The sequence below is a fragment of the Lotus japonicus genome, chromosome 1, assembly GCF_012489685.1.
Source record: "Lotus japonicus ecotype B-129 chromosome 1, LjGifu_v1.2".
NCBI classification, from domain to species: domain Eukaryota; kingdom Viridiplantae; phylum Streptophyta; class Magnoliopsida; order Fabales; family Fabaceae; genus Lotus; species Lotus japonicus.
In genome coordinates, this window is record NC_080041.1 from 121,119,585 (window position 1) to 121,130,919 (window position 11,335).

Sequence of the window (11,335 nt, forward strand, 5' to 3'; positions counted from 1 at the left end):
GATGCTGAGTTAGTTTCTTTATTGCAAGAAATCAGGATTAGAATGTGCTAGCAGCAGGTTACCAATTTAATCAGGATTTAGAGATCCTATATTTTCTGTTTTCTTCAAAATATCTGAATTTTTTACATATGCCTAAGTTTTGGCTTCTTTACACTATTCGTTGATATTCTATGGTGATTTTTCAGCAAAAGTATATTCTGATTGGTTTTAAATAATCATTTTATGTTTCCCTTTCTCTTCATTTTAGATCAAATATGTAAGCGGCTCATATGATTCTGGGAATGTCTTCCTCTTATTGAATAAAGAGATTTCAGAGCATGAATATTTGAAAATAGTATAGAGCTCATCGCTGAGACTTTTCTATTGGTAACTTTGGTAACTCTTGCTTTTAAGTTTTGGTAAATTTGCCCACACTTCATATTTTCAAAATTGGATTTGTGAATATTGTTGGATTTGTCACTTATTACAGATTTCAAATTTATTTATAAATCCCGATAAATGCAGTATTTTATATGCTTTGTGTTGTACCCTTTTAAGTTTTTGTGTAAATGATGGGTTGCTTGATCCAAATCTGGTGCCAAAAGATGTCAAACTAGAAATTCTATCGAATTATATTTTTATGTCTTTAAAACCTTTTGTTTGTGCTACATCTTTTTATGCTATATGTTTTTTGTTTTTCTTGCACTGATAAAACTAAGGTTATAAAAATAGTAATTACTAATCTGGTGTGAATATTTGATTCAAGCTTTGATTGAGATTTAAGGCTTTGTTTTATAACAGCTTTTGAGAAATGATTTAATTGAGGTCATGCCCTGTGAAATGTGATATTTTACTTTTTTCAAATATCAAACTCTAGGTTTGCTTTTGGGTGATATTTAAGCTTAACTAACCACCTTATTTCAAACTCTAGGAGGTATGGCTCAATCTTTGTAGCATTGGGGAAAATTGGTCTGACAATAAGTGTTTGGTGGATTTTTCACCCAAGAGGAAGCTTTGCCAGTTTTCAAGATTGACCAAGGGAGCTTCTTTAAACGGTCTTGAAGGTCTCCTCCTTGAGCCACCAAGAGAGGCTCTTAACAATTCAAACAAGAACTTGAAGATCAAGTACCTGCAGGTACTACTGAGCGCGACATGCATATGTTGGCTTAAAAGGGCTCTTACCATAAGAGTAGTTGAGATAAACATGACTCATTTCTTTTAGATATGGCCAAGAACTTAGGATTGAGCAAGCATATATGAATATTACAATTTGAGATTTGTAGGATGAGATGTTTGAAGGTTCTATATTTTATTATATTGTTACCTGAAATCACATTAGAAGGTTTGACTTGCGTTGGGTTTCACTCGAAGTAAAGCATAGAAAAAAGAATGTCAGGTAAGCATACAGAGTAAAATGCTAGATACAAAGAGCATACTCTATGTTGTTGAATTTCGTAGTTCTTGGACATGGTGTTGGAAGGAGTAAACGTCTTCCACGAAGGGATATTTTATATGAAAATGATTGTGTTAAAATTAATAGAAAAAAAATTAATATAATTAATTTTAGTATTTTTAAAAAATTTTAAGAGGGTATATTTATATATGTATATAACTATAATAGTTTGATAGTTAAAATAGTATGAGGAATAAAAAATATGAATACATATGTACTATAGATTTATGACCTAAATTTATTAGTGTTAACATATTCGAGTTATGAGATCTCACGGGAAGGAACATTTTACATGATAAATGAAAAATGTGTACACATAGTTAAAAAAAACATTTTATATAACTTAAGTGTATTTTTAATAATGTAAACAATAATTATATATTTATGTATTGTTACATATCTAAAACACAAAAGCAATACCCTTTATGCAACACAAGTATACATCTTCGCAACCAAAATTCAATTTTTTATTTATTGTAAATCATGTCAAACAAAGCATCAAAGGTTGTTGGCATCACTTCCTTGCGGACAAAATGGGGATCATGGCTTACATGAGCACAGACCACACCAAAGTGGATTGGACACCACATTTGTCACTCAAAAGGCAAACAAAATTCAGTTATACCTCGTATATGCAAAACTTAAATATTTTGGCCTAATAACTTTTGTGTTTTTCAAAATCTTTATATTAGTCTATTCAGTGTATGCTTACAAAATACTAGAATTGACTGTCTAAATTTGTGCTATTTAAATATCTATATCTTTATTATGATTGTTCTTACATTTTTAGCATTTTAAATATTTTATAATTTAAAATATTAATCGATGTATCAAATACAATAGAAAAATTTCCCGTGCAACGCGCGGGTAAAAAACACTAGTTATTGATTAATATGCTTATAAAAAGAATTACTATTCATTCTTATTATTTAAAATATTTCTATTTATCTCGGAAGGCATTAAATTCTCATTAACATTCACTTGCAATTATCTCTCCATCGCCATTTGTCCTCGTGATATAAAACAGCAAGCTCTAGAATCTAGAAATAAATCTTCATAGAAACCCTTGGAGCCGCAACGAACATCTTCTCGTTGTTTACAACCACCCTATATATCCTCTCATCTCCTACTTTCATTGTTTCTACCTTGAAGACTTGAAGTGAATTATCAAAGAAACAAAATCTGCCTTTATCAATCATCATTTTTATTATTTTGCAGCATTATTTTTTATTTTTTTTATTCTTATTCTGCGCAAGATAAAATGTCAAATAGAAAGTATGAAACTGGTTTTGAAAAATTGAAGAAAAAAGTGCAAAAACTAATTGAATCTCAATGCGCAAAAACTATTCATAAAAAATATTATAAAACTTTGATAAATGATTTCGCAGCTCAAAAATCTAAAAGGTTAATATAAAAAATTTGATAATTTATATGATATATTAAGTCTCTTTAAGATTCTTGTCAAAACAAAATCACTTTTAACATTTTCGCCTTAAGCCCCAAAATGTCTATACCCGCCCTAGATAACATAGCAAGTTGGGGCAACTTTCACACAGCCGTACGTAGGCCTCCACCAAATTAACATCTCATGTCGGTGAAACTCGTCTTACACATATCATTATTGTTTTGCATTACAATAATGTTTCGTATACAACCCTTGAGTGTCTATGAAGAATGATTTGTTCTGAGAGACTTACCCACTTAATTTAATCTCAAAGTCTTTCGTATACAACCCTTGAGTGTTTACGAAGAATAATTTGTTCTGAGAGACTTATCCACTTAATATAATCTCAAAGCCTCAAAAAGATTAATCTCACGATTGTCGACTATGAAGATACCTTAGTGCAATCAAAAAAGACTATTAAAGAGAGATAAGAAGAAATGGCAGATAACAGATAAATGTCATGTAATCGAAAGAGAGTAGTGATAAGGAGGGAGAAAACGGTATCTCAAAGTGTATGTACTGTTTAGTGGTATATCATTACTGTTTACATTACTCACCAACTATTCACCCCCTTGATTATTGACATACAAGTGGGGTATAAATCGTGGTAAAAATCTATCATTTTCATCTCTCAAATGAGTCATTACTCACGCAATGTGTCGTACTTAAGTTCATTGTTATAGAAAGGAGCAAATAGCAAACTATACCTCCAATTTGGTTGGATTATATACAAGAGATAATGGACAATACAAAGATCTAATATTTAGGGTCCCATTTTCATTTGATTTTCATGTTTCTATTCATAGATCAAATGACAAATGCCTTAGATACATTTTATCTAACATTCTCCGCAAACAAAAAAAGAAGAGAGAAATGTTAAACTAGATGAACATCCTAATCATCTCTCAACATGTTGTAAGAAGGTAAATCTTTCACCCTGGAGATGTCTTCAAGAGCAAGCTCACGCTCTAACTGCGTTCTTGTGGACTTCAAAACATCCTAATGAAAAAAGAAAATATAAATGAATGAAAAAATATATCACAGAATAATAATAATAACAAAATTAACCAAGAACAAATACAATTAAACGATATATTACGTTAAATTCCATATATGTAGCACGCTTTGCTAGCCACTGAGCATCCATCATTTGATAGGCAACACAATAAAGGATGTCGAATGCCATTTCATCCTCCTCAAGCAGCTGCAGGAAACGGAATCCTGACAAAGAAGATGGATACCCTGCAAGGAAAATAGTTCATCAGATGATTTTCAAGAACCACCACCAACACTGAGTGCAGATAAGGAAACCCCGCAACAACATTGAGTAGGTGGCATGATGAAACAACACGCTCGGATCAGCTTCTTCCTCAGAAACCCATAAGCTACTTATGGAAGCTTCTCCCTAGAATTGATTTTTGCTTGGAATCAATGGTAGAAGGATTTCCAAACACACTAACAAACAACCTAAATTGATACCAGCCTAGCGCATCGAACAACCATCATTTTAACCACGGAATTTCTTCTTAAGAGTGATCTTTTTACCTGCTTGAAGATCCAGCATCTGCGCCAACATAAAAGAAATATTGATTCCAGCTACTGCAAATGGATATTCCCACTCTGCTCTGGCTCCATCTTGTTTATGCAATAACCGCTGGAATGAACCCTAAAATAGTGCAAAGTAGAAATGTGCTTTACTAACCAAAATCACACTACTTAAATAAAAGCATGTAACAGCATTATGTAGATGTTCACATAAACAAGTATATAATGCGAAAAAATATTTTGAACATGCACAATGAACCTAAAATCTATATTTACGACATTTAAAGTCATGTAAACAGAAATCCAAAGAAAAAAAAGGTGTTAAAATGGCTTTCAGTAACACTGTAAATTTGTAGACTGAGATGTATATGAGGGCTGCTTACAAGAATATCACCAGTACGAATCTATCTTCATCAAAACCATTTCTGATGAATTTTCAAAAGAAGTCTTCTTAAATCAAACATGACTCTATTATCAAATGTGTGATATGTTGCACTAGTTCAGCAACTTCAACATATTTACTTGTACATTATCCAGCTACCATATACAATTTGAAATTTGGAATAGCTTTTTGGATACTTCAAGTGAATTTCAGGCAAACATTCAAGCTAGGATTATAAGTTATTATTTTTGAAAAATCTTAGCAATTTCTTTTGAAAATTTTCAGGGGCTTTGATCATAGAATCGAGGGGAACATGTAGGACAGTGATGTTATGTCAGGGGACCCAATCTAACAATCATTTGCAGTTGCAAATCACTTGAGTCCCTTGATTTTTTCAAGTATGGATAATAGGATATGTATATTTTAGACCTCCAGTTTCTTTGAGTTAAGGTAATGAATCTAGCCATTTTTTCCCTTTTCTTGGGGGCTCTAGGACCACATAAGGTTGTCAATATCGCGCTATACGCAGCAAGTAGCAGCCCCGGACTGCTCCTGTTTGCTGTGTTGCATATTGCATTGCAGTTTAGAGCGGCGGTTGTTGTGAGCTTGCAGCCACTAAAGCGACAGAATAGTGATCATCGCAGTGCTATCTAGCATCCGGTGGTAGGGAAGTTACCGCTAGAACATTTTTTTAGGGCGTATTTTAGGGATTATCAATGTAATAATATTTTGATAAGAAATATTAAATCTGCTTAAGGGAAACTGTGAATGCAAATGCAAAAGCAATAGAAGAAACTTACCGGATACTTCTGTGCAAAAAAAATGAGGTTCTCTAATGATATATATCCTCCACCCCTGCAGTCCATGGATATATAGTTCATATTAGCTCATCCATGACTCCATGAGAAAAAAGATACAGTTGACCGCATAAAAATTACCGAAATTAAGGAAACTGGTGTTTGAAGATCAAGATTATGCTTAAGAAACATCTTGTCAGAGAAATTTATGTTGTTTCGGGAGATATTTTCTGAACAAAATATTTTCTTACAAAATGACTTATTTGTACTCTGTTCCTTTATCTTATTCTAGGAAAGAACTCATACATTACATAAAAGTTGTAGCACTAAGACAGAAAGACTAGGCAAATGTTCCTCAGAGTTCTTTTTGAGGTAGTCTTGTTTAATTAAGAACAAGCCAAAGGAGTGTAACCCACTAATTCCAAAAGCACACCAGAAACAGCCCCTTAAAATCCAAAATCAAACTATCAAAAATCTAGTGTTAGGATCCAATGGCAAGGTATGGGACTTGAGTCCCACATGGGAAATATGGAATTCTAGTGTGGGGTTTATCAGGCCTTGGGCTCACCAACTACATCGTGGTATGATTCCTTGAAGGTTCTTATGAATTGGTATCAAAGCCTTCCATCGTGTCTCTCAGCTAACTAGTGCCGTGGATGGTGACACTGATATTGCCGAGTTCGCCAGAGACTAGCCAAGGGCTAGTGCACAGCCAGCCCGCATGAGCATCGGGGTTGCGGAGTGTGGTGGGGAATTAGGATCCAATTGCAATTGCAAGGCATGAGACATAGTCCCACATTGGAAGTATGGGATTCTAGAGTGGGGTTTATAAAAGCCTTGGGCTCTCCAAATACAACGGCTAGGTTTGTGGAATGGTTGGTTCTTATCATCTAGAAGTAAGTCTAACCTACGAGGACAAAGTGTTTGTCCATGATTTTGGAAATCAACATATGAAAGATAAGAGGGTCAGAATATTTTCAGTCACATCCCATCAGTAAGCCAACAAGGCCTTAATGGAATTATAATGTTTTGAATCTTTGACCTGTTGCTCTATAAAACCCTTTGCATACTCATATCAACAATATAATGCTTTTAATCACAAACCTAAAATCTGTTGATGGGTCTGAACCTTGCCATCCCATTTCCTTCCAAAGGTCTGATTTAAGTGGGGGAATCTCCCTGTCAGGAAAAGCTAATTTCCACAATTGTTTGAGTGCATCCTGCAAGTAACCCATAAACGGGAGATTTCAAAATGTAATAGAAGAAACTGTCCATAACACATTTTATTTTTTACAATTTATACTAAATATTCTGAAAAGCATCCTCTGGCTAGATTAAATAGCTATGCAATCTATAGACATGCAACAAAGGAATGGATAATCATCATCCTTGGCCAACTTTTAATTCATTCATGAAAGGAACTCAATTTAAAACTTGCAATCTATCATAAACAAGCATTTGCATGTAGTTTCCATGCCCACATTCCAGACCAAAAACATTCAGATTGTTTATCAAGCACGCAGGCAGATTGCAGAGCAAAATAGAAAATCAGAATGCACGATAAAAAGGGCAAATATCAGTAATGTGATTGAGAAGGAAACATTAAATACGTACTTGGTGCTCTGTTTTAGAACCATCAAAGGGGACTTCAAGCCGCTGCCGTAAGTTTCTTAGTCTTTCTTCCTAAGAATGAAATAAATGTGAAATAGCCACAGGTAGCAGATAATCCAGAGTAAAAAAAGGAAAAGCATACAGCTAGAAGCTAAAGCTATTATTAATAAGAAGGCATTCGGTAACATATCATTTTTCAAATCTCAAGGATTTCTCTTTCAAAGTGAAAATTTTCCATTTCTAGTTTAACCAAATACATATCATCACATTCCAAACAACGATCCACTGCCCACCTATGCCTTACAAACAAAACACCAGCAGATATTCGAGACACTTTAAGGCTGTATCAAACAAAGTCCAGGGATAATATCATATAAGTGTTTTTCTATTATCAGAAGTTCCTTGGCACCATTTCATTTTCAAATGACGACGGGTAGTTGAGTTAAGGGGTTTGGTAGACATTGATTCAAAAGGTATACTCAGAAAGGTCTGCTAAATCCATTATCTAGATCAATTGTATTTTCAGAAAGGGTATAAATGTATGGCCTTTATATAGAATATGCAAAATCAAAATCATATGAATTACTTTCCAAAAGATTAAATTGGAAGTTGGTTACTTGATTTTGGCTACACCAAGCACGTGAGAATTAAAATAAGATATCACTACTTCACTAGACATACCTGCAGAGGGGTAAGAGGTTGGGGAAGCATCCTATTATTTTGCAAATATAGAGCAGTAGAAGAAACAGATAAAAGACGCCCAATAAGAGATCCAGACCCTAGTACAATGTTTGCTGCAAGGACAATATGAAATGATTGGTCACAGGTCAGATAATCACCACTAAAATCAAGACATACTGCATGTGTCATCTACTTATTTGTACGCCATTAAGCAATGAGGAAAAGATGCAGGTAAAACATACATAAAACCCTGACATTTACTATTTTATAGAACAGGTTCGTATTTTTTCCAAGCACCGTAAATGAGGCTCTTAGAAATGTATAAATGATCCCTCTGATAGTAAGTTCATCTATCTACAAAATACTACACATTCCAATGCATCTCTTCTGTCTTCTCAGTTCTCTCTATCTGTAATGTAAGATTTCAAACCTAGTACGTAATACTACACCAAACACCATGTGATTGTGCCACCAAATTCAATTCACGGCCATTATCAATCACCTTCTTACATCAGTTCAGTGAACAAATACACAAGCTCCAATAGAAATGCTTAATTATGCAAAGTACACAACCCTAAGACTGATGTGTTTAGCTGCTATATTAAATGTAAGACTTCAGACTTAAGAGGGGAAGAAAGATCATGGACTTCTTTCGTTTACAAGAGTGACAAAAGCATTGGAATTTACATAACTACCAGTGATGGTAAATATGTCCTACATGAACTGAGATCACAAGAATCATGTTTTAAAGCAAATACAGGGCTTCATCTGAGAAATTGAAAATGAAAGAAATTGTGTGAAAAATGTTCCAATCAGCATACGCTAGAGAGAAGGAGATATATCCTATTAGAAACTAGGTAGAGATATGTAAAACATCAAACTAGATATAATTAATAAAAAAAAAACCATGATGGAATAACAGTCTGGTAAAAGTATTGCTATGTATGTGCTAACAAAAGCGAAACATCCTACTACTTCACTACCAAGCTTAATTGCATTTGCTTGACCATCCAAAACAACCATACATATACCTAACCACTGTGCCCATTGCGCTATGAGGTTTGAAAATAAAAATGTCCAGTGAAACTGCGCCTTCTTCCTCTCGTCATCCCAAATATCTTCAAGTGTACATATCTATGACAGAGAAAAATTAACATCACAAAATGAAAAACAGTTAAAAAAAATGAAGATTACCAAAGTTTCTCACCTTCTTATTCTCGATATAATCATCACCCCCCAGCAAGGGCTCACTCAAAGCATCTAACCCCGAAGCCTCCAAATGCTCCTGCCTTTTGCCATCAACATCTCCATGATGGAGCCTTCTCCTCAATGTTCTTGAAGACATTTATATGATTCTCTAATATAGGTCGGCCTACAAATCAAAAAAGGGACCATTATTTCCATGCATCACTCCAGCTAACACTCCAATTTATTTCTCCCATAATGCATGTCACAAGCATCATTTTAATCCGTTCCGGATGTCGATAAACACGACAATGAGATTACCCAGTCCAATTTGCTAACAACAGATAAAAGGGGCATCAAATTACTCAACTCATAGAACAGTAAATTAACACATGAACTAATACAAGTGAATTTCAAAAAGGGCACAACCATAACAGCGAAAATAACCCACATAAATTGATCAACATAGAAATTACATAAACCCTAATTATGACCAATTTACCGAAAATACCAATAAAAATGGGGAAAAACTGCTCCTTTTCCCGATCAATTGATACCCAACAGAATGAATTGAAAGAATTTGAAATGCCAATCAACAGAATCGGTGGGTTAGGATCAATTGATACCCAACCATGAATGCTTTTTAGCATAGATATGCAAAAGGGTAAAAAATTGGGGGTTTTATAAAAAAATGAAACTTTCGGTATTGCATTTCGTGCTTGATAAGAAAAAGGAGATGAAATGTATTGAATACCAAATCAACAGTAGCGTGATCCAGCTCGCTCTGAAGAGACGTGCTGGGTGTGCAAACTCTTGACTTGACCTAACCCCCAAATAACGATTCGGTTGATTTGACTCTCAAGCGTTGAGAATGAATTTGAAATGAAGCTCCTTCTAAATCTAAATCTTGGTTGCTTCCATGTAAAGGAAATTATAGCATTGTCAAATTGGGCATTCTATACTCTAATTTAGTGGGTCATTTATTATCTTATGTGTCACTTTCTAAAATAACTAATTTACCAATTAGTGTCTAACTGTAAATTTATTTGGATCAAATTGTTTTATACATGATTTTCCTATTTTTTAAGAAGTAAACATGAATGAATCTTACCTTCAAAAACATGAATGAAAAGACCAACTGGTACTTGTTTTAGCTTGCAGAGGTTTTGAGTTTGAGTCTCTGTGAATGCAATTGCATTAAATACTTAGTAGAGAGAACTTTGCCGCACATAATGGTCCTAAAAAAAATTATTTTTTAAACTTTTATCAACATACATGTCATATTTATTTATATATTTATTGTAATTTAGGATAAAATATGTCTTTGTTTCACACGACTTTTATATTTTTTTAATCATTAGAAATGAACTTTTTTATAGAGATAAAAATGTAGGGAGGTTGAATTGATTCGTTTTTTGTGTAATGAACATTTAAAACTGAACGGGTATGGCGATAATCGAAAAGCATACATTCGTCGAAACTTAAAAACACATTTCACCTCACTTAAGGCTCAGTGCCTTGGGGTTTATGGATCTGTATGACCAAGTAAGGTCATGGGCATGAGTTTGGGTTAAGAGAATTTAAGTTCGCAAAATAATTGGATTCACTTGTACAACCTACCAATCTAATAAAATCGAGGATACATCAAATCTTGACATTAGGAATGCATTGGGGAAGGAGATCGTACATTTAGCCGACTTCTATCTTTGGGGAGCTAGTAGGATATAGGCTGACTAAGATTACAAAGTTAACATCCAATGTCCTTGGACGAGAGTTACTTAATTAGAATGATATTTCTTAAGATACCGAGAATTTGTTATATCTATAATAATGAGATTAGAGTGAACTTGAAAGATTGTGAATCTATCATTTACGAGCGGAGATAGACCTTTTATGTACAAAAGCGAATGAGCAAGTAGGTTAAGATATGCTCACTTTGTTATTCTAGGCTAAGTTTGAATCACATTGACTATTTCTTGGACTTATATGATCACACTTCATGAACAAGAAATGATCATATTTAATTAGTGGCAAATTTTGTGGTACCCATAATATTTTTTTGGTGTGATACCCACATTTAATTATTTAATAGATTATTACGATGTTGCTCAACCTAAATTTTACATTTTCAAATTTTATTTTACTTTTCAATTAACTCTATTCCATATAATTCATTTTTTTAGTGAAAAATGGATGAGTAGTGAAGACGAACGATGATGGTGGCGATGCGCGTCAAATTACCATATTTGACGGAAGAA

General features: G+C 33.8%; 1 protein-coding gene across 3 annotated transcripts; it reads right to left on the reverse strand.

Annotated features, from left to right (window-relative positions):
• Positions 1-3,533: 3,533 nt before the first annotated feature.
• LOC130729967 (uncharacterized) lies at positions 3,534-9,998 on the reverse strand. Of its 3 annotated transcripts, none has more exons than XM_057581823.1 (10): positions 9,832-9,998; positions 9,100-9,264; positions 8,924-9,026; positions 7,893-8,005; positions 7,215-7,283; positions 6,705-6,820; positions 5,604-5,658; positions 4,422-4,542; positions 3,976-4,118; positions 3,534-3,875 (listed from the first exon to the last, which is right to left on the reverse strand). In XM_057581823.1, exons 2-10 carry the CDS (start codon positions 9,235-9,237, stop codon positions 3,771-3,773), a joined length of 963 nt encoding a protein of 320 aa, XP_057437806.1. In that variant the 5' UTR covers positions 9,238-9,264; positions 9,832-9,998; the 3' UTR covers positions 3,534-3,770. The 3 variants fall into 3 exon arrangements, with proteins under 3 accessions (XP_057437806.1, XP_057437807.1, XP_057437808.1); XM_057581824.1 differs by lacking the exon at positions 9,832-9,998 and adding an exon at positions 9,589-9,783; XM_057581825.1 differs by lacking the exon at positions 9,832-9,998 and adding an exon at positions 9,580-9,783.
• Positions 9,999-11,335: the final 1,337 nt, after the last annotated feature.